Source organism: Gambusia affinis, linkage group LG14 (genome assembly GCF_019740435.1).
Source record: "Gambusia affinis linkage group LG14, SWU_Gaff_1.0, whole genome shotgun sequence".
NCBI lineage: Eukaryota > Metazoa > Chordata > Actinopteri > Cyprinodontiformes > Poeciliidae > Gambusia > Gambusia affinis.
This window is the reverse complement of record NC_057881.1, coordinates 928,843-952,135: the sequence shown is the minus strand read 5'-3', so window position 1 is coordinate 952,135 and position 23,293 is coordinate 928,843. Positions and strand designations below refer to the sequence as shown.

General features: G+C 46.5%; 2 protein-coding genes across 4 annotated transcripts in view; one reads left to right on the top strand and one right to left on the bottom strand.

Annotated features, from left to right (window-relative positions):
• LOC122844251 (ephrin type-A receptor 7-like) overlaps window positions 1–8,779 on the top strand; it is a 73,538-nt gene extending 64,759 nt beyond the window's left edge. Inside the window, exons 9-19 of one of the 3 annotated variants that reach the window (XR_006372838.1) lie at window positions 492–547; window positions 969–1,094; window positions 1,667–1,852; window positions 3,101–3,162; window positions 3,276–3,392; window positions 3,757–3,843; window positions 3,921–4,073; window positions 5,904–6,094; window positions 6,172–6,336; window positions 6,806–7,028; window positions 7,110–8,779. Coding sequence is in view for 1 of the 3 variants with exons in the window: in XM_044139520.1 (XP_043995455.1) it covers window positions 492–547; window positions 969–1,094; window positions 1,667–1,852; window positions 3,101–3,162; window positions 3,276–3,392; window positions 3,757–3,843; window positions 3,921–4,073; window positions 5,904–6,094; window positions 6,172–6,336; window positions 6,806–6,920 (1,258 nt within the window). In the remaining 2 variants the exon portion in view is untranslated. Of the gene's footprint in view, window positions 1–491; window positions 548–968; window positions 1,095–1,666; window positions 1,853–3,100; window positions 3,163–3,275; window positions 3,393–3,756; window positions 3,844–3,920; window positions 4,074–5,903; window positions 6,095–6,171; window positions 6,337–6,805 lie in introns of all 3 variants that reach the window. The other 2 variants (XR_006372837.1, XM_044139520.1) reach the window with 2 other exon arrangements.
• A 2,336-nt stretch (window positions 8,780–11,115) lies between these two features.
• Window positions 11,116–21,608, bottom strand: LOC122844252 (prolyl endopeptidase-like). Its single transcript, XM_044139522.1, has 15 exons — window positions 21,457–21,608; window positions 20,654–20,728; window positions 20,454–20,587; window positions 19,441–19,571; window positions 19,145–19,354; window positions 18,904–19,025; window positions 18,302–18,407; window positions 17,099–17,290; window positions 16,522–16,719; window positions 16,353–16,456; window positions 15,342–15,478; window positions 15,079–15,173; window positions 14,877–15,008; window positions 14,468–14,624; window positions 11,116–12,271 (listed from the first exon to the last, which is right to left on the bottom strand). The coding sequence occupies exons 1-15, from the start codon at window positions 21,496–21,498 to the stop codon at window positions 11,977–11,979; spliced, it is 2,130 nt and encodes a 709-aa protein (XP_043995457.1). The 5' UTR covers window positions 21,499–21,608; the 3' UTR covers window positions 11,116–11,976.
• Between the last annotated feature and the right edge of the window lie 1,685 nt (window positions 21,609–23,293).

Here is a 23,293-nt window from a genome sequence, read left to right as displayed (position 1 = left end):
CCATTTTAACCCGACTCAGGTCTGTTTAGAAGGTCCGGTCCGGTTGGTGAGGTGTGAACGCTAGTTGACCTCTGACCTCTGGTCCTCCAAACGTTAGTCTGGGTGCGGTTTGAATGTGAACACCAAGTGGACTGGAGACCGCTCCAAAAGCAGGAAGTGGACTACAGCACAGGGCATTCTGGGTAAATACAGCCAAAGCTAACGTGTTAGCCTAGCGCTAGCAGCAGAAATGTCTCCTGGTCTTCAGCCAAAGATGAAAGAGAAATCCTCCAACACCAAAACCCGATGCTCCGCCCCCTGCTGGTCCGAGTCTAAAGAGACAGCAGGCTCCATTATCACCTCCTCATTCATGTCATTTTTGTTCTCCAGATTAGAAATCTGTGGCCAGGATGAAATGTTCTGGAGGTTTAATCCATGTTCTCCCTCAGACCTGGTTTCGGTTCTAATGAATCTGTGGTTCTGACCCGTGGTTCTGCTGTCTCTCTCTACAGACAGTGCGGCTACAGCAAAGCCTCCCAGGAGGGAGACGAGGAGCTCTACTTCCAGTGTGAGTCCTGAATCAGAGCCGATGTTTCGGATCAAACTAACCTTTACGTCAGAGACGCATCGGATCGGCAGGATGGACCTCTGGAAGGTCAAACTGCAGGTTCCCAGTCAGATTCAAGTCCAGACTTTGACTTGCCCAGTATTTTATTCTAGATTCTGGTGCAAATGTCTTATTACATTAGAAATGAGACAAAATGATCTTAAAAATAACATTTCAGCTGTCAGTGATTACTGAGTATTAAAGGGCGGTGTCGTAAAATCGAGTCTTTAGATTGAAGCAGCAGCAGAACATTCTGATATATTCGAGTCGGCGCCACGGATCACCGGTTCACTTCCTGTCAGACTCTAACGATGTGTGTTTCCTGTCTCAGTTCCTCTGACCCGGTTCTGTTTAACCAGCTCTGGGCTTCTCTGTGATCCAGTTAAGATCCCGACACGGAGGACCTACATCGACCCGGAGACGTGTGAAGACCTGCTGCAGGCCGTCCACGCCTTCGCCAAGGAGCTGGACAACCAGAGCATCAAGATAGAGAGGATCGTCCACACAGGTACCGACTTCTGGCTGACTGGACCAGAATCTGACCGGATCAAACCCTGATCCGACTCCACAGACAGAACCGCGCCGCTCCGTTGGCTCGTTACGGCTAGTAGAGCCAAGAGAGGAACCTGGGGATTCATCTTTCAGCCTGCTAACGTAGCATTTCGTCTGGAGGTCAATATTGACATTTGAGCTGAATATTTAGTTTCAAACTAAAGGTTTAGCTTAGAGCTAGCTAAGTATTTAGCTTGTAAACTAAATGCTCAGGATGTAAGCTACATATTTATCTAACTAAATATTTACTTTGGAGATAAATATTTAAATTTAAGCTGAATATTTAGTTTCAAACTAAAGGTTTAGCTCCTAGCTAGCTAAATATTTACACAAACTGCATATTTACTTTTCTAACTAAATATTTATGTTTTCACCTGAATAACGCGAAGCTGCTCCTGCCTCTAACCTCAAGGTGGCGCTGTCCGTTTCCTCCCATTAACCCTGAAGTTTATCAGATTGATTCCTGCTAATAAATCTGTAAAACGCTGAGCTGAAGCCTTTGCCTCTGCTCCGTGTCGCCCCCTGCAGGTGACTTTGGGGAGGTGTGCCGCGGCTGCCTGAAGCTGCCCAGTAAGCGGGAGCTGCCGGTCGCCATCCGGACGCTGCGGGCCGGCTGCTCAGACAAGCAACGCCGCTCCTTCCTGAGCGAGGCCGGCATCCTGGGCCAGTTCGACCACGCCAACATCATCCGGCTGGAAGGCGTCATCACCACCGGTGAGCCGGGGTCAGGGGTCGACTCTGTGGGGGCGGGGCGAGGACAGAGGAGCTGCAAATAGCAGCAGATGTGGAGGATCCAGTAATTGGTACTTCAGACGCAGCAGGAGCTGAGATGCTCTCCATCCCTCCCACACACACACACACACACACACACACACACACACACACACACACACACACACAGAGCTCTCCAGCTGCCTCTCTCCCCCAAAACACCTGCTCTCCCTCTCTCCTGCTCGCCCACACCTTCTCGACAAATCTCCTATTTTCCATCACTGACCTGCAATGCTCCAGTTCCTCTGATTGGACCAGATCAGTTCTTTAGTTCAGTTCTCTGGATCAGTTCTTTAGTTCAGTTCTCTGGATCAGTTCTTTAGTTCAGTTCTCTGGATCAGTTCTTTAGTTCAGTTCTCTGGATCAGTTCTTTAGTTCAGTTCTCTGGATCAGTTCTCCGGTCCGACCCTGGAATATGGATCCATGTAGAACTCCAGCTGCAGGAACCAGCTGCACCTCTGGATCATTTGAGTCTGGAGGCTTAACTATGGAGGACTGATCCTGCCAAAACTAGCGTTAGATGTAAAAATAAATAAATAAGTGTGTGTGTGTTGTTTGTCCTGTCTGACTCTGTGTTGCCCTGCTGCGGACTGCTGACCCGTTCAGGTGACCCCGCCTGTCGCCCGTTGACAGCGGGGCCCTAGATGACCCCGATGAGATGAGAGTGTAAGAAAATGGATGGATGATTTATTTTCTTCTCTAAGGAAAAAGCAAAGAGAAAAAATGAAGGGAAAAATAAATCTGTAGATAAACAGAGAAGGTTTGAAAATGTTAAGAAATATTTCAGGAATTCTTGATTTTTACTTCTTGGATGTGATATTAATTACTTTATTAAGCCATTTCTTTATTCCTATTTTATGTCCAGTTTTGGCAGGATCAGCTCTCCATACCTGTATTCTCAAACTGATGTTGGAGATGAGCACTAATTCAATCAGGAAAACATTCTGACCACTTTCAGGGGAATAACGCAGCTTCTCTTCATCATGGCCGCCGTCAGTCGGTCCGGCAGGAAGTCAACGTTTTGGTCCGGTTCTGGTCCAGATTCATTCTGTCTGGAAATGTTTCTGTTTGACCAGGATAAAGATGAATCAGTTTGTTTCTGCTCTCATCTCCTCCTGCTGGGTTCCTGAACCCGACCTCTGAGTTAAACCCAGCAGAACCAACTGGACCCGTTTCTCTCTGTGTCTTCAGGAAACACGATGATGATCGTGGAGGAGAGCATGACCAACGGAGCCTTGGACTCCTTCCTCAGGGTACGGCGCCACACTCACTCATGTTTTTGCCCTCATGACCTTGATGACCTTGATGAACTTGATGACCTTGACGGACAGCTTTGAGCTAGCTAACGCCGCCTGGTGTCTCCTAGAAACACGAAGGCCAGCTGAGCGTCATGCAGCTGATGGACATGCTGACCGGAGTGGCTTCAGGGATGAAATATCTCACTGAGATGGGATTCGTCCACAAACGGCTGGCGGCGCACAAGGTGAGGCGGGAGGAGGTCACTTCCTGTTTCCAACAGGAAGTTAGCTTCAACAAGGTTTCAAAGACAGAATATATGAACTTTAGAGAACCTTAAACCATAAACATTTATGTAGAACTCTAACATGCAGCAAACATCTAATGTGCTACTGGCACAGCCAACGTTTCAATTTGCAACTTTATTAACGTTTAGCGCAATTAGCTTCCCCTACATGAAACTTTAAATGAACTGTTTATCTAGCGTGTTAGCTGTTTGTCTAGCGTGTTAGCTGTTCAGCTAGCATGTTAGCTGTTCAGCTAGCATGCTAGGCAGTGTTTGTGTCTGTAGAGACAGAATAACCTCAGATCTCTCATCGGGTTCCTCTCAGGTTCTGGTGAACTCCAACCTGACCTGCAAGGTGTCGGGCTTCAGGCCGCTTCAGGAGGAAAAGATCGACTCCATCTACACCACGCTGGTGAGAGGCGGCGCTTCACTGCAGCTGGCTCTGAGCGCTGACCCCCGACCTTTACACCCCGTTTGTTCTCCCTGCAGCACGGAGGGAAGAGCGTGGTTCTGTGGACCGCCCCGGAGGCCATCCAGTACCGCCGCTTCTCCTCGGCCTCCGACGTCTGGAGCTTCGGCATCGTCATGTGGGAGGTCATGTCCTACGGAGAGAGGCCCTACTGGGACATGGGCACCCAGGATGTGAGTCGGTACCCCTCCCCAACCCGCTTCTGTTTCCTGACCCAAATGGATCAGGTCTCTGAGTAACAGTTTGGAGTTTTATTTTGGGTTTTTATTGTTTTTATTTTTGGTTTTTATTGTATTTATTTTTGGTTTTTATTGGGTTTTTTTGGTTTTTATTGTTTTGTTTTATTTTTGGTTTTTATTGTTTTTATTTTTGGGGTTTTATTGTTTTTGTTTTTATTGTTTTATTTTTGTTTTTATTGTTTTATTTTTGGTTTTTATTGTTTTTATTTTTGGTTTTTATTGTTTGTGGTTTTCCTTTTGGGGTTTCTTGGTTCGTGGAGCAGAACGGTGGCAGCTCCAGATGAACCCTGCAGATTTTCCCGCTGCTGCGTTTCCCAGAGTTCACTGCAAAAACAAAATCTTACCAAGTAAATTTGATCCAGTTTCTAGAGATTCAAATATCTCAGTATCAGACAAAACTAAACCTTCGGCAGGATGTAGAAGTTTGTTTTCAGTCAATAATTTCTTATTAATGTTGATGAAAAGCTGCAGTTAAACATGACTGGGTGTGTTTTTGCAGTGTTCAGAGTTGATATGCATCAGGCTCCTCCTCTGACCTTCCTGCTGACCTTTGGTGAAGTTTTCTCTCAGCCGCCGTTAGATGATCAGACTTTCCAATTGAGAGGTGAAAGGTGAAGCTTGTAGAGCGGCAGAGATATTAATCCACTTTAAATGGAGACATTATATCATCACCGGTTTCTGCTGGACCCGTCCGCCTGCGATCCGCCGTGGCCTTTCCCCGGCGCCGCTGATTAAATGGAAATGTCAGGAGCGTTTTATGAAGGCTCAGATGGAGGAGGGCTTATGAAATGATGCTGCTGATCGTTTGTTTACTGCAGCCAGGGCTGCAGCTATGCAGGGGCAGGAGGGGCCCCCGGCCCTGAACTCATGTCCTTCACTCACATTTATTAAAAATAATCACTGAAGCCTCTGTTTGCAAATAAATCGATATTAATTCACCTGAAATAAATAACTGTAAACATAATGTAAGGTCCCTGAAAACCAGAGTTACGGCCCTGAATGAAAAAGTTCAAGTTCAATTAAATGCTGTAGCAATTAATTATGATTAGTTGAGAATTATTTCAATAACTTATTAATTAGTAATTGATTAATCGTTAACTGGAGTGTGAACAAGAGTCACAGCAGAAATTAAGCCGAAACTCAAACAGTTTTTACATTTTGAATAAAAATCTTTCTTCTTTTTAACCCAGAACTGGTTTCAGCTTCATCTGGTTCAGATCGGACCTTTGTGGTTCTCCTCATGTTCCCATCAGAACTGTGAGAGCTTTTCCACATGAGCTCAAAAAGGAAGAAATCCAGACGGTATTTTGGGTTCTGCAGGTTCTGGTTCTGTTTTCCAGCTGGCAGGAGGAAATGAAACTGATAAGAGAAACTAAAACGTTGAGATATTCCCAATGGGAGGCTGCTGGTTGATTCAGGAGCAGCAGGGGTCCGGTCCGATCCGGTCCGGTCCGGTTCTGGAGAAACATTAGGAATCGCTGCATTAGGAAGAGGAAACTGGAAGCTCAGTACCAGGAGTTACTAATGAACCCCAAGATGTTTTCTGTAAACAGAGGTTAAAGGTCATTTAATAAAGTTTTTAAGTAGAACAACAAACACACACACACACACACACACACACACACACACACACCTCTGCTGTCCCTCATGTATGAAGCTGATTATAGATGAAGTGGTGGAGAATTTCCCACCTGATGTTACTGACTTCCTGTGTGTGTGTGTGTGTGTGTGTGTGCGTGTGTGTGTGTGTGTGTGTGTGTGCAGGTCATTAAGGCCATCGAGGACGGCTTCAGGCTGCCGGCTCCGGTCAACTGCCCCCCCCACTTGCACCAGTTGATGCTGGACTGCTGGCAGAAGGAGCGGGCGGAGCGGCCCGGGTTCAGCCAGATCCACTCGGCGCTCAGTAAGAGCGTCCGCTCTCCGGACGGGATCGGCTCGTCCACGCTGGCGCGCAGGTTGGGACGCGGCGGCGGCTTCACCGCCAGAGGCTGCCGGGCTGATTTCTAACGTTTCCGTGGTTTTGCTCCCGCAGGACGCTGAGCTCGTCCATCTCCCTGGCCGAGCGGCCGCTGCCCTCCTTCCCGTCCTTCAGCTCGGTGGGAGAGTGGCTGGACGCCGTGGACATGGGCCGCTACAAGGACAACTTCACCGCTGCAGGATACTGCTACCTGGAGTCTGTGGCTCGCATGACCGTACAGTGAGTGGCTTCAGTAACACCTGGACGCTACGGCACGCTGTAGGGACAAAATTAGGAATATTGCGCCACCAGTGGAGGCTACTTTCATCCATTCTAAAGTTAGCTACTGGTGTAGCTAGTGTTAGCATTGGAGAGGCTAACAAGTAGCATTCTACTTCCTCTAGTAGCCATTAGCAGAGGAAGAGTTTGTTTGCTGGTTTTTTTAGTCATCCAGCATCGACTGCATTAGCCTTCAATATTCTAGCATTAGCATAAGAAAGCTTAGAGTTAGCCTATGGGAGGCTGATGTTAGGATTGATGTGATGGTGTTGGAAGTAGCCAATCCATTGGCTACATTATTCTTAGGTCAGTCTTGGATTGGATGTAACCTCCTGCTACATGGAAGTAGCCGCCTGGTGTGTAATAGTCTTAATTTTGTCACTAATGGCGCGCCGTAGGCCGCAGCTTCTGAGTGTCTGTGTCTCTGCAGAGACGTGCTGAGCCTGGGCGTCACCTCCCTGGACCACCAGAAGCTGATCCTGGCCGCCATCCAGACGCTGCGGGCGCAGGTGATCCAGATGCACGGCCGGGGGGTGCAGGTCTGACCGGGGGGTCGGTCCGGGTCTGACTGGGGGCTCCGGGTCTGACCCAGGCCAGCGGACTCTTGACTCCTCTTCCATTCCTTCATCCTTCCTTCCTGTTTTCAAGAGGAGGTGAGCGGCGCGACCCGAGAACCCCAGAGGAGTGATGTCATGTGACCTTTGTGACCTCTGCCGCTCCCTCCAGCCAATCAGAGCCCCGGACGGACAGGTTTGATGGAAAGTCCCTTTAAGACAAACCTTGGCAGACGGACTCGTGTTTCCACGTTGATCCGACCGACCAACTGGAGCGGGCCTTGTGGGCGGGGCTTCACCGGTGGCCCAATCAGAAACAGAGGTTGTAAAAGGTTCAAACTGTCGAGTTTTTCTTCTCCTTGGTGCTTTTTCCTGGTTTTCTTTGTGCTGGACGTCATTTCAGTAACAGTCCTCATGTTTCTGTGTTTACAGGTTCAGCTCAAAAAACTGGAATATCAGGAAAAATTCAGTTTTTTCTGTCTGATTTCAGAAACTTCTTGTAATTCTGATGATTAAATCTCAGAGCAGGAAAAGCCAAAGTGGTGGTGTGACACCAACACGCTGAAGGAGCTCGTTGTTCAGAGTTCTGTGTCCAAGCATATTCATGGAAGATTGAGTGGAAGGAAAAAGTGTGGTAGGATAAGATGCTGCAGCAACTGGGAGAATCTGGAGGAACTCCAGCAGGAACTGGGAGAAAAAAGACAAAAATGTTTCTCAAAAATCTGATATTTCTGCTTAAAATATTATCTTATTGATCTGATGTAATATTCTAATTTTCTGACAGACAAAATTTTGGGTTTTTAATACTTTATTTATCTGTGACCATTTTTGGATTTGTCTCCTATTTATTTCATTTTATTTGATTTTCTGACACTGACTTTTAGTTGTTTTTTTGTTGTCTATTTATTTATTTATTGATATTAGATTTTCTGAGAAAATAAATTTTGGGATTTCAGTCTTTAATTCATTTTTTAAATAATTTTTTAATATTCAGGTTTTCTGAGAGTTTTTGGGATTTCAGGCTCTTGTTTTACTTTATTTTATTTTCATTATTTTTTATGTGAAGCAGATTTTGGATTTTCATTCTGAGCCAAAATCATCAGAACTACTAGAAACAAAGGATTAAAATATTTCACTCTGTGTGTGAAATATGATTGATTAATTGATTGATTGATTGATTGATTGATTGATTGATTGATTGATTGATTGATTGATTGATTGATTGTAACGTGGTCCTGCTTGCTGAGATGAGGGACAGAAATGTTTTTCAGTTTATGGTGTTTTCCAGGCACTGCGCCCCCTGGCGGCCGTCCTGCTGTAAACATATTTATCCATATTTATTCTCTCCACAGAGGAAGGTTTTATTCGTCTGGTTCTGTTGGGTTTGGACTCGGAACCGGCAGAGGGATGTTTGAACTGTCGGTACACAGTATCTGTGCGTTCCTGAACTTTAACTGGACTCGCTGGTTCTGTGGCAGCATGTGTGATTCCTGCTGTAAACATGATGTTGTTGCACTTCTTCTTCTTCTTCTTCTCTGCGCGGTGAGCTCACGGTCCGGGTCGTTTGGGTTTCTTCTTCTTGACCCGCTCACCGCTCCCAGCCCAGCTCCACGTTTCCAGTTTTGATGTTTAATACTGTAAATATGTATCTGAAATGCCAAATCTATTTTTATAATTTGTTTGAATAACGTGTTGATCTAATACCTGCTCACCGTGTAAAAGTTTTACTGGTTCCGTTTGGAATATAAAACAGATTGATAAACATTTCTTTCTGATGATTTTTACCTGACTGAAGGAAATCCGATGGCTGTTGCAATATTTAAACGTGTTATTAAAAAAGTCCAACACCAGCAGCTGGTTCCGCCTCTTCAGATGCTGAATCAGCTCGGAGGAAAAAAATAAAGCAACATTCTGGTTATTTAGTCTGTCAGAGAGAAAAACTAACCACAATATTCATCTGTTGATAAGTGTCAAACAGAGCAAAAATATTTAGCTTTAACATTTATTTTAAAACTGCGACAGACTGGCGACCTGTCCAGGGTGACCCCGCCTCTCTGCCGGAACGTTAGCTGGGGATTAGCACCAGCAACCCTCCCGACCCCATTAGGGGCAAGGGTGTATAGAAAATGGATGGATGGATGGATTTATTTTATAAACTAAATATTTTTAGCCTTGTATATTCAACCAGCCAACTAAATAATTAGGTTGCTAGCTAAACGTTTAGCTAGCTGCTAGCTCTTTATTTCAGACTAAAACTTTTTAGATTTACATTCCAAGTAATTTGGAAACTCCAAAGATAGTTAGCCCGACTTACCGCTGAGAAATGTGATTTTATTTTCCTTGGAGTTTGTTATGACGTGAAGCCGGAAGAACGGAACGTTAACTGGAGCCCAGAATGACGTCACGTTGCCTCAGGTGACCACACGTGCAGAGTTCCTCCCTGAAGGCGCAGGTTGTCACCTGGTCACGTGACCGCAGGAAGTGACTGGAAGTGCAGATGATGTTTGAGTGGGAAGCGCAGCAGCAGCTGCTGAGGTCACAGTGTGAATAAAAACACAATGACGTCTTCTTCTTTATCTCATAAAGTTGCAGCAGCGATCCATACTCTGAATATTACGGTCTTATTGGACTGGAGGACTGGAGTTTGAGACTTAATGAGTTTCATCTGTGGAGCCGCCCACGCAGCGAGCAGCCGCTCGGAGCGACGCCGCTGCTTTCATTCACTCACTCCTACTTAACTCACTGAAACTCAGACAGCAACTTACTTCCTCCGACTGTTCAGGGGAAGATGTGAGCGAGGCGAAGGAGAAACCGCCGCCATCTTTTCAGGTGTGTCGATCACAGCAGGTTTCAAACCGAAAACCCGAGTCTGTTCAGAGAAGCTCAACAGAGATAAACAGTTAAACTAGGTCTGACACGATTAATCGCAGTTAATCAATTATTGAAACAATATCAATTCATTTGTTAATTGATTAATCATTAACTAGAGCATTTAGTCTCTAAAATACAAAGTGTTTCGTTTGGCTTCATTGCTGCTCTGACTTGTGTTTTGTCTGGAAATCGTTTTGAGTTTAATGAATTATCGATTACTAAATTAGTAATATTTCAATAATTGATTAATCATGACTAATCGTCTCAGAGACACCAATGGACCTTACCAGAGGGCAGCTTTTCATTGGCTGATGGCTCCATCATCAGCAAATAAAGAAAACCCCATTCCACATATCATTAATGATAATAGGAAAAAAACAAAGGACTCACTATACTTCCCTGAGGTGTACCATTCTCAACAAAAAACTTTTCTGACAATTGTTGTCCTATTCTTACGTTGTATTGATCTATTTTGTAAAAAATCTTTTATCCAATAAAACATCGATCCATTAATTCCCTTTTTTTTTCAATTTAATTAAAAGTCCATCTTTCCTGGTTGACATGTTGTGAAAATCCGCTAGAAATGAAGCACTAATCCAGTCATGTTTCCATAGAAACAACGTGAGACTTGCGGTCACGTGGGTCGGTTGTGGGCGGAGCTTAGTAAGGTCCATTACTTGACTTTGGACTGAGGGAGGAAACCAGAGAACCCACATTCCAAGGAGAACACGTTTCTGGTTCTGGTCCGGTTCCGGTTGTGATGTAACTGGTTTTCCTCTGAGTTCTGTTTGGGTCGGTGAGGAGCCGCCGGGCTCCAGGGGGAACAGATTAACGGAGCGCAGGTCCATCATCACTAAGCTGCTGTGAAGGAGAAACTTGTAAAGTTCTGATCCGGTCCGGTCCGCTCGGTGGCCCAAAGCGGCTTTAGGAGCTAATCTGAGCTTCGTGGAGGAGAAACTGAATGAAGATGAAGGCTTGGAGTTCCTCAGGGATTCTGCTGCGGCCCGGCCCGTTCCCCTCATTATTCTCTCCTTTGTCTTCAGAATCTCATTCAGAACCAGATTCAGAACCTGCGGCCCGGCGGCGCTCTGCCTGCTAATCCTCCACCAGAAGCTTCAGGATGACATCAGATTAAACTGAGCGACCCGGCAGAACCTCCAGAACCAGCCAGCACCGCGGAGACCCTGCTCTCTGCTTCACCTCTGACCCCTGAGCGCCGCTGCTGGAGCTGCTTCCGCAGAGACACGCTGCCATCCAGTGGCTGCTGAAGGCACTGCAGCAGAACTTCACTCACCAAATGAGATTTATGGAGCGATTCAGATTCATGCTGCAGTTTATTACAAAAAAATCCATCTGAAACCGCGCCAGACTGTTGCCATGGTAACAGAAATCCTTCAGAGGTTTCCTGCAACCAGCAGCTGCAAATTTATCTCAGCAGAACTCAAAGAAAAGTTTTCTGGATCAACATCAAGATCAGCTGCACTGCAAAAACACGTCATACCAAGTAATCTAGTTGAAATGTCTCAGAAAACTACAAAACAAGACAAACTGACTTCAGTGAGATATTAAATGATTAATTCCACTGGCAGATTATTTAAAGTCTGACGGGAAAATGTCTGAAGTGAAATAACCTGCAGGAAGTGAATATTTTGAAATTTTTCAATTTTAAAAAGCCACATTTTAAAATGATTAAAAACATGAAACTTCTGCAGAAAATAAAGTTGGATGTTTCCTTCTGTGGGATGAAAAATAGATCTAAATATTACGAGTTTTTTTGATGTAATTCTGTCCTGGAATATCAACTTACTGCAAGAAAAAATGCTTAAACAATCAAGCTACTAAATTTACATTTAAAACTAATTTATTATATTAAGCCAAAGATTTAAAAATTTTTCCGGTTGGAGGCTCCGATCCCGTCCTGAACTCTACACTGAAAAAATAAAAACAACTTAAATTGAGTTAATTTGTTAATTTTCCAAAAATATCAAGTTTCTTAAGATTCATACAAACGTAAAGAAAATAAATCTGACAAACTCAATTTGAATACATTTTTTAAAGTCGGATCATGTTTTTCTTTTTTCAGTGTCGATCCCTCAGTGGATCTCTGATGTGACCCGGCGGAGGTTTTACTGCACAATCCTCAGCTCTCATTGGGAGTCGGACCCGACTCTGAGCTTCAGTCCTTCCAGTCGAGCTGCAGCGTCTCGGCGATGAAGGCGAAGATGTGCGTGTCCTCCAGGATGGCCTTGGCCGTGGGCTTCCCGGCGCCGTGTCCGCTGCGGGTGTCGACGCGCAGCAGGAGCGGCTGGCGCTGCTGCGGGCTGCCGCCCACGCCGCGCTGCAGCGCCGCGCAGAACTTCAGCGTGTGCAGCGGAACCACGCGGTCGTCGTGGTCCGCCGTCAGCAGCAGGACGGCCGGGTACGGCGGGCCGGAGTACGGCGCCTCCGGCAGGTTGTGGAGGGGAGAGTACCTGCAGACAGGACAGGGTCCAGACCCGTTCTGCTGGTTCTGATGCAGACTGGGCTGCTCAGACCAGCTGGGAGGTTCTACAGCACCTGAAGGTCCAGGGGCCAAATACGGCCCACCGGAACTTCCTGTGTGGCCCTCAGGCGCCAAATTCCCTCAATCTGTCCCTTCAGGTTTTCACCAAAATTCACCAAAACATCACAGTTGATGCCGGTCAGTTTTTGGTTCGGCCTTTAGCTGGAAGGGGGACGGCGGTGTCCCCACCGACCCACCGACCCACCGACCCACTGACCTGCAGGTGACCGATAAACGGCTACGCTGCTCTCTGCTGGAGTTTCCCATCAAACTAAAACATGATTTTATAACTACAGCTCAGCCAAACACACTTTTTCATTTCTCTGCAGACCCGCTGGACAAATGATGCATTTTAATATAAGTTAGAACTAATTTACAGAAAGTCTGGAATTTCATGCAAAATGATAAAAGATAATAAAAAATATTTTAGTAAACTGCAAACAATATGATATAATTAGTGAATATATTACAGTAATTACGTATTTAACCTAAAATTAATACATTCTGCCGTCTTAGTTTTTGTTTTTAATTTCTAAAGAATGTTTTAGTGATGTAACTGCAAACTGAACTCGGCCAGCAGGTGGCAGTGTTTCTCACCTGAACGCTTTCAGCCATAATCCATCGGTTCTATATTTAATTCACAAACTAAATATTTAGCTTTTAAATTAAATATTTAGTTTGGAAGCTAAATGTTTAGATCTGAGCTAAACACTAAGTTTGAAAAATAGATATTTAGTTTGGAATTAAATATTTATTTCGGAAGTAAATATTTTGAGAGCAAAGTAAAAAACATTATTTGACCCAAATTTTATTTAGCTCAGACTAAATGAAATATTTATTTCTCAAACTAAATTTTTAGCTCAGACTTCAGCTGGTTAGTTGGGACCTCACTAATTTCATAACTAAATATTTAGTTTGGAGCAGAGATTTTCATCAATGAAGGAATAAAATGGTGAAAATGTGACTAAAAATGAACAGCAGCATTTCTTTAATATTTGACTCTAACTTATCAAAACTAATCAAAACTTATCAAAACTAATCAAAACTTATCAAAACTAATCAAAACTAATCAAAACTAATCAAAACTTATCAAAACTAATCAAAAGTAATCAAAACTAATCAAAACTAATCAAAACTAATCAAAACTTATCAAAACTTATCAAAACTTATCAAAACTAATCAAAACTAATCAAAACTTATCAAAACTAATCAAAACTAATCAAAACTTATCAAAACTAATCAAAACTAATCAAAACTTATCAAAACTAATCAAAACTTATCAAACCTGATCAAACCTGATCAAACCTGATCAAAACTTATCAAAACTTATCAAAACTTATCAAAACTAATCAAAACTTATCAAAACTAATCAAAACTAATCAAAACTTATCAAAACTAATCAAAACTAATCAAAACTAATCAAAACTAATCAAAACTAATCAAAACTAATCAAAACTTATCAAAACTTATCAAAACTAATCAAAACTTATCAAAACTTATCAAAACTAATCAAAACTAATCAAAACTAATCAAAACTAATCAAAACTAATCAAAACTAATCAAAACTTATCAAAACTTATCAAAACTAATCAAAACTTATCAAAACTTATCAAAACTTATCAAAACTAATCAAAACTAATCAAAATGCCCCGAAGCAAAAAATATAAACATTTCATGTCAGTAAAAACTTAATGAATATTAATAAATTAAAACTAAATCAAACGTGGAATCCTGAAGAGATGAAGAGAAAAATTCAAGAAATATTTCAGCCGTTTGGAGGTTTAGGATGTTCTGGTTCTGGTTCTGTTCTGGTTCTGATCCTGATTCTGTTCCTGGTTCTGGTTCTGTTCCTGATTCTGGTTCTGTTCCTGTTACTGGTTCTGGTTCTGTTCCTGATTCTGGTTCTGATTCTGTTCCTGGTTCTGGTTCTGTTCCTGATTCTGTTTCTGTTCCTGGTTCTGATTCTGGTTCTGGTTCTGTTCCTGATTCTGGTTCTGGTTCTGTTCCTGGTTCTGTTCCTGTTACTGGTTCTGGCTCTGTTCCTGATTCTGTTCCTGGTTCTGGTTCTGGTTCTGTTCCTGATTCTGTTTCTGTTCCTGGTTCTGATTCTGGTTCTGGTTCTTACTTGATGAGCCACTGGAACTGCTCCGGGTCGTCTGCGCAGCCGTAGTCGCTGGTCCAGGCGTGTCCGATGGTGAACTTGTGGAACTTCAACATGTCCAGAACTCCGACCTCGGCGACGACGCATCCAAACAGCTGCGGCCGCTGGATCATGCAGGCGGCTGCAACAGAACCGGCAGAACTTCAGCGAGTCCGGAAGGGAGCGGCGGCGGCAAGAAGAACGGACCAGAAGGTTCTGACTGTTTTCAAAATGTTTGAACAAACAGACTGAAGGAAACAAGATGGCCGCCCAGCTGGAACGGAGAGAACGGCGGGAAAAAGGAAATGTTCACAAACTGCTAAAACTGAATTATCGGCAGCCCTACGACGCCCTGCTGAAGGTTCTGCAGAACCCGGTCCAGACCCGGACTCACCGACCAGCAGGCCGCCGTTGGACGCTCCGTTGATGGCGATCCGGCCGGCCGAGGTGAACCGCTCCCGGATCAGGAACTCCGCCGCGCTCTGGAAGTCGTCAAAGCAGTTCTGCTTCCGCTCCAAGGTTCCGGCTGCAGACGGAGAACATCTTCAGAACAGAACCGGAACCAGAGCCGGGTCCGGAACCAGAGCCGGCGGTACCTTTGTGCCAGGTGAGGCCGTACTCTCCGCCGCCCCGGATGTTGGCCACGGCCAGAACTCCGCCCAGGTGTCTCACGAACAGCAGGTGGGCCACACTGGGTCAGAACCAGAACCACAACTGAGACCCAGATCCTGATACCAACACGTCAAATCACTGAGAAGAAAGAAACATCCGGACCGGCCGCTGATCCAGAACCGGGTCGGAACACAAAGCGGCCCGGTTCTGGTCCAGAACCCGTTCGGAACCGGCCGATGTGGCTCACTTGTAATACGGCTGGATGGAGTTCTCGAAGCCGCCGTAGCCGTACAGGAAGACCGGGTTGGTTCCGTCCCGCTTCAGGTCCCGGGCTTGGACCAGGAACATGGGAACGCTGGTTCCGTCCTTACTGGGGTAGAAAACCTGGGAGAGACGCACGGGTCGGAACCGACCCGGTTCTGGTGGGTTATAGGAGATTGAAAGGTCAGAACCGACCAGAACCTCTGATCCGCAAGATCCAAAATCCATCAGAACCTGGGGAGAATTTCAGGTTCAACAGAAATGAGTCGACTGGGCTCAGCGTTGACCCGTCAGAACCCGATAAACGGACTGAACCGTCCAGAACATTCAGGATGGACTGGCTTCACTGGAACCAGTCCATTTTCTACCAGAACTTTCCAAAGATTCCTAAGCAAAACGCTGGTTCTGGTCCAGTTTCTGCTGGTTCTGGTCCAGTTTCTGCTGGTTCTGGTCCAGGTTCTGCTGGTTCTGGTCAAGGTTCTGATGGCTCTGGCTGAGTTCTGCTGGTTCTGGTCCAGTTTGTGCTCAGCTGCAGTTGCTGCTTTCCACCAGCGGGTGGAGACGTTTCCTCACAGATCAGCCTGGTTCTGTTTGGACTCGGAATCATCTGGATCTGTTCTGATCAGCCAGCAGAACCTGCTGGGTTTCTGAGACCCGACAGAACCAGCGGGTCCAAACAGCAGAACCTCAGGCTTAACAATAAAATCTCATTTTTCTTTCACCAGATTTGATTTCTGATTTTAATTTTTAAAAATATCGATTTCTTTTCAGGGCTGAAAACGTTCAGATTTGAGCTCCGTTTTATTTTGACTTTATTTTTCATCAGAGTTGATCTGAACAGAAGCTGTAAAAACAAGATGGCCGCCCCGAACGCCACGGACGGGATTGGTGGAAAAAATGGACCGGAAATTCAAATGATGGATGAAATGTGTTTCTGCCCCGGTTCTGGCCGAACCTTCGGGTCGGGTCCAGGTGACCAGAAGGGGGCGGAGCTTACCTGGCTGGTCAGGAAGTCCTCCTGGTTGATGCCTTTGACCTCGACCTCCCTGAAGACCCGGGGCTCCGGGTCGGGCCGGCTCAGGTCACAGTGGTAGATGATCCCTGATGGAGAGCAGAGGGTCAGATGGAGGCAGGGGGTCAGAGGTCAGAGGTCAGCGGTGGGTTACCCGGCGTGGTGAAGGAGGTGAACTTGTAGAAGAACTCTGAGTGTTTCTTCTTGCAGCTGACCCCGGCGATGGTTCCCACGTCCAGCGGCAGCTGCTGCAGCAGGCGGCCGCTGCTCAGCTCGAACAGCTGCAGCACGTCCTTCACGTCGTGGACGTAGTTCACCAGCAGGTGGCGCTGGTTCACACAGGAGACGAAGCCTGCAGGCCAGAGGGCAGAGGTCAGGTCGGGTCCAGAGGTCGACCACGGAGGTCAGACGGGAAGAAACTAAAACTGTAACAAGTTCAGAGCTGCTGCGGTTTGATCTGATTCAGGAGCGTTTTCCCGGCGTGACGCAGCCGCTGTCGTCTGAGAGCAGTTTCACTTTCCCATCAGAGTTCCCCTGACGGAGGCGCCGCCGCCGGCCACCACTTCCTGGTCTCTGTGGTCGACCGCCATCGAAACGCCGGACAGGAATTCACAGAAACGCTGTCAAACGCTCCGGACTGCAGCCACACGCTGAGCTCTGCACCGGAACCAGCCGGAGGGCGGGACCGGGCTGAACCGGGCCGAACCGGGCCGGGCCCCGTGGCTGCTCACCCAGGACGTCCTTCTCGTGCTGCGGGATCAGCGTGGTCCAGTTCTGCCGGTCCGGGTTCTGGATGTCGATGTTGATGAGGCGGTAGCGCGGCGCCTCCAGGTTGGAGCGGAACGTGAACACGCTGCCCTCGTTGGTCACGTAGGAGTACTGCGCCTCGAAGTCGTCCACCAGCCGGACCCACGGCAGCAGACCTGCAGAACCAGAACACTTTCAGAACCAGACAGAGGAAGTGGAGACACCCGACGACCTCTGCAGGCCAGGAAGCTGTGAGGAAACCCGGACTGGAGTTTGATCCGCAGCACGCAGACGACCGTTTTCTACGATATTAGAAATAAAAACACGTTTCTGTTTCTTTCTTAGATGAGAAAATCAACGTCTAAAAGTCAACAGCAGCGTTTCCTTAGCAACCGTTTGATCAACCTGCAGATAAAATCCTTCTGACTTCAACCGGAGAAAAGCTCAGACTGAACATCCAGAACTGATTATGATGTTTAATGAACTGATTAATAATCAATAATCAAACGGCCTTGAAGAGTCAAAGAGGTTTTTCATCTTTATATTTTTACAGTTTCTCTTCACTGCTGCTCTGATTGTCGTTCTTCCAGTTTGCTGTGAATTAATTTCCTCAATAATCGACTAATCGTGATTAATCATTCCGCCGTAATGGAAATTCTGCTTCAGAAACCAGGAAACGCGTTTATTCAGAAAGGAAGAACGTTAAAGGTGCCGGCAGCAAAGTTCCACCTCAGAGTCGTGGCTGCAGAACACAACAGAACCGGTCCGGTTCCGGATTTCTGTGGAAACAACTCCGGAGGAAAAACAAGGAAGGATTTCTGCTGCAGAAATGAGTCATTTCACACCGACAGGCTGAGTCATTCATTCATTCATTCATTCAGTCATTCATTCACTCATTCATTCATTCAGTCATTCATTCATTCATTCATTCATTCATTCATTCATTCATTCATTCAGCAGTTTCTACATCCTGAAGTTTCTTCACTTGTTAAAATTCTTCTTGTTCCTCAGAAACTCGGCAGCTTCACTAAATGTGAGCCGAAGCAGAGCAGCTGCTCCGGTCCGGTCCGGTCCGATCAGTCCGGTCCGGTCCGGTCCAGTCCAGTCAGCTCGGTCCAGTCCAGTCAGCTCGGTCCGGTCGGTCCGGTCAGTCCGGTCCGGTCCGGTCTCCAGGGATCCTGACCCACCTTGAATCCCGTCCGGAAGCGCCTGCAGGTCGCAGTACCAGAGCCGGTTGACGGGTCGGCAGCCCTCGGTGATGGACAGAACCGCGTACCGGCCGTCATCCGAGACCTGCAGGAGAACCGAACACGCAGCGTCAGCCGGGTCCGAAACCCAGAAGAACTAAAACCTGGAACCGGATTCTCCTAACGAGTCAAACCTGAAAAGTTTCAGATCTGCAGGAATTCACACAAAACAAGTGAAATATTTGGACCCACTGATGCACCAGAACCAAACCAGAACCGGGTTAACAGAGAAAAATCTGTTTTTTTTTCTCCAGGTCATTAAACACAACAGAACTGGATCCGGTTCCGACCCGATATGAACCAGTTTGGACTGGTTCTGATCCGTAAATATTTTTATGAAAATGTCTGAATCAGGTCACTCTGACCAGTTCTGATTGGACCTGGACAGGTTCTGATTGGACCTGGACCGGTTCTGGGCCAGACTTAGTGGTTGTCGGTTAGTACTCTGCAGGGTTCTGATGGTTCTGGTGGTCCGGCCCGTCTCAGAGTGAATGCAGTTGGTTTTGGTTTCTGGATCAGAACCTGGTTCTGGTCGGTCTCACCGTAACAGAGCTGTGCCATTTGGGATTGTCCGGGAACTCGGCCACCAGAACGTCGTCGGACTGTTTGGTTCCGATCCGATGGTAGAAGAGCTTCTGGTTGAGGTTGGACGTGGTCTCGGTGCCTGAGGGACGACAGGAGCTGGTTACTCTGGTTCTGTTGGTCCGGTTCTGATGTGGAGCCAGACCTGGGCGGTCCTGGTTTGTTGTCAGAACCAGAACCGGGTCGGTGCGAGGTTCTGACCGTCAGCCTTGCCGTCCTGAGGCGGGTAGCAGTTGTAGAAAACGCCGCGGGCGTCGTGGGTCCAGGCCAGGCAGCTGAACTTGACCCGCTCCAGAACATCGGGCAGCGGCGCCAGACTGACCGGGTTCAGGAAGCGCAGCGTGACCCAGTCCGACCCGGCGCTGCTCAGCCCGTACGCAAAGTACTCACACTCCTCAGACAGCCGGCCCACTGTGGAGACAGAGGGTTAGAGCGGTTCTGGACCGGTTCTGGACCGGTTCTGGACCAGTTCTGGACCGGTTCCAAGCCGGACTCACTCTTCAGAGCCACGGTTCCGTCTTCAGACAGCGAGTTTGGGTCGAAGAACACGGAGGCCGGCGCGTCCAGCGAGTCCTGGACGTACAGAACGTCCTGGTTCTGGAGACCCGCGTTGTGGAAATAGAAATACCTGCAGGGAGAATCTGGAATAATCTGGAATAAAATGTCTAAACCTGCAGAGTTGGTTTAGAAGCAGCTTCGTCCAGGAGGACCTGAACTGGACCTGAACTGGATTGAAACCAGTTCAGGTCCAGTTAAAACCACATTAAATTCTGATTTTCTGCTTTAAAATCTCTGGAGTTTAAAAATACTTTAACGGTTTTCTGATGAAACCTGAGCAGCTAGCTTCTCCTCTTAGCATCGGTTGCTTCAAAATAAAGTAACTTTATTAGCAAACCACATGGAAACAAACAGAGGAAGCAGCTGGAGCTAAAACCAATTAAACAATTAAATAAGAATAACGCTGCAGTTTTATGACTGATATTAAACTTTATTCTTGTACAAGTTTATTCTCTTAATACTATAACTTCATTGTCGTAGTATTTTTATTTTTATTAAAATGCTGCAGTAATTTTAATATCTTGCTGAATTATTTCTGTTTTATGTCAAAACCTTCAGGATCATCTGAACCAGAGAACTAAACTTCACAACTGAAGGTTTTCACTTTTTACAGTGTTTTTTCTGCCATAAAGCTCCAGTAAGAACCCAGATATAAAACAATAGTTTTAAATAAATACAGTTCTTATAAATGGTACATAATATAGAAATATTACAGAAGCTTCCTGAACCAGATCGGTCCAAATGTAACATAAATTAATTTCTCTGCTGTTAAATTTAGAAATTTATTATTTCACATTTTTAAATGTTTTCATGATTAACTAAATAAAACGAAACATTTTTAAGGATTTGTTCTCCGAGTTCAACCAGAGTTTTCAGTGTGGGAAGAAAGCGGGACCGGGTCAGATCCAGTATGGACCCGGTTCAGACCCGGTCCAGATCGGCTGCTGTGTACCTGGACCCCCGCTTGTAGGGGCAGCTGAACTTGGGGTAGTCGTAGAGCTCAGTGAGGCGCTGCTGGAACCGGGCCCGGACCGCACAGCCCTCCAGGTACGGCATGGTCAGCTGGTTCTGCTCCTCCACGAACGCCTGCGCAGCCAACAGACCGGATCAGACCGGAACCGCCGGGGGGGTTCTGCAGGAAGAGGGTGTTACCATGGTTTCCGGGCTGTCCGGGTCCTCCAGCCAGGCGTACGGGTCCGGGATCTTGGTTCCGTGGTAATCATCCACCTGTTCAACAATCAAACAACAATCAGTCTGGCTCTGAATCCGGATCTTCCGGTTCCGGATGTTTCCGTGGAACTGCGAAGCTCCGAGTGAAAACGGTCAGCAGCGGTTTCACCCGAACCTGCAGGCTGACGGCGCCACCGGAACTTTGATCCAAACCGGGTCACCAGGAGGAGCCACAGAGTCCAAGGTTCAGGCTGTAGGATGGAAAAGATCTACCTTCCACCAAGTTTTACCAGCGGAGGAGAGCAACAATCTGACATCATTCCACCAGAATAAGAAGAGCCTGAACCTCCATTTATTTAGTTCAGATCATATAACTGAACTATGAACATGAACAGATTCATTTTTTTAACTGACTGAACTGGATTGAGAACCAGTTCTTTAGGAGGATGAACTGGTTCAAACTGTGGTGTTCCAGGATCCGGCCCTGGGCCCCCGGGACTCCGGATCCGGTTCTGAGTCTGAGCCTGGCTCTCCTGGACCCAAACCGTCCGGATCAGAACCAGGAAGGGAAAGTGAAAGTGGGTCGGATCCTTCTCTTCCTGCAGTCCCGAAACTGATTATTGATTATTAATGATCAGTAATGATGCTGCTTTCTGCCTGAGCTCCACCTGACCCGGAGCCTCCCTCAGGTCTGCAGCGGAACCGCCTCTACCTGTCCCGCTCCGCACCTGAGCAGTAGACCCGAACCGAACCGAACCGAGCCGAGCCCAGCAGGCCGGACTCACCTGGTTGAGGTCTCTCCGGGCTTCGGGGTATCTGAACGCCATCACGCCGCTGGGGGTCCGGGGCCTCTAATGTCGGTCGGAACCAGCGGACTCTGAACCTCCGGGCTGAACAGAAAGTGAAACTTTCAGGCCGGCAGACAGGAAGTGACGTGTCAGCCAGGACCGTAAATGGCTCGGTCCCGTCGCTCGGGGATTTCTGGCGCAGTTTCAGCCGCAGGAGGAATTCTGGGCGAAGGGTTCGGTTCTGGTCCAGAGAACCTCCAGCTGGTTCTGGTTCAGATTTTCTGGTTTTATCTCGGAATAAAGTCCAAATGTTGAGGGAAACGTCTGAGATTAAAGAAACAGTCTTGTAATAACTTATCAGATGTTAACATGATACAAAAGGTTTTTCTTTATTTTTACATTTGATTCTAAAGCAGGGTGTCCAACGTGCGGCCCGCGGGCCACCGGCGGCCCTCAGGATGACTTTGGACGGCCCGGTTCTGTTCTTCCAGTTCAGCCGGTTTGAAAGTTATGATGACATTTTGAAAACATGATTCACATCTTAAAATGAAAAGTTCAGGTTTTTTACTTTCAGTTTAATTTCTCAGTAAAAAGATCCAGGAGCTTTTATGGTCAGGGCTGACAGAACCAGAACCAGAACCAGAACCAGAACCAGAACCAGAACCTGTTCATGTAACCAGAAACAAAAATAACAGATCTAAGAAACAGAGGAAAATGTGGTAGATGGTTTCATGTTTGTTAAATGAGTTTTTTTGTTTAAACTGATTCAGAAACCCGAATGAAAACTTTATGAAACATTTAGAATTCAAAGGAAAAGTTCTGAACATTTTCAGTATTTCAGCTTCACGTTTTCAGATCCAACTGATTCAATCTCTTAAATGAGTTCAGAACTGATTCTGCTGATTGGACTGGTTGCTTCCCAGTGGAACCAGTAAAACTCTGGTTTCCTCCATGTTGGTCCAACATTTCCAGGACTTTGTCCCAGAAGTTCTGATTCAATGTTTCATGATAAAAAATGATTTATCTTCATGAACCTGTGTGTGGTCCACCTGCTGACCTTTGACCCGGAGGCATTTTTACTCTCTGCAGACTGCAGGCTGTGCAGCTTCATGCCTCAGCAGGAAGGCCGGTTCCGACCCGGTTCCGACCCGGACCGGTCCTTCAGGTTGCCGCTGACGGCTCCATGCAGGGCGGCGTGGGCGGGGGGGCGGCAGAGCGAAGGAAACAGCTTCAGAGCAATAATCTGTCTAATCCAGGAAGCCGAGAAAACGACTGGGGGGCGAAGGGGGCGGGGCTAATTCCTACTAATTTAGTTAAGATGATTAAGTTGATGGGAAACAAGCTGCTGAAGGTTCTGGACTGGTTCTGGACTGGTCCAGTCCATCTACCTCTGAGGCCCACACTGATGACATCATCAGTTTGTTGCCAGGTAGTTTAGACTCAAACGAATCCATTAACTGGGTCCAATTAGACTAGAACCAGAACCAGCTTCACTGTTCAGGTGAACTCTCAGGAGAAAGAATGAAAATATAAAAAGGAGGTTTTTATTTTTAAGACGGCTGAAGGTGGTGCTACAGCATCCAGCATGTGTGGGGTCTGCAGAGAAGCTAGCTGCCCCTTTGCTGACCCTTGACCTGGAGGGAAGGTCAATCCTGAAGGTTCCAGCGGACTGGATCGGTTCTACGGGCCGCTGAGAGTAACGCTACCATCACAAATTACCAGCAGAAAGAAAAACTTTTTACTAACTTCTGATTTCAGCCTCACACTAAATATTTAATAAGAAAAATAAATATTTAGTTTACAAGCTACGTTTAGCTTTAAACTAAATAATATC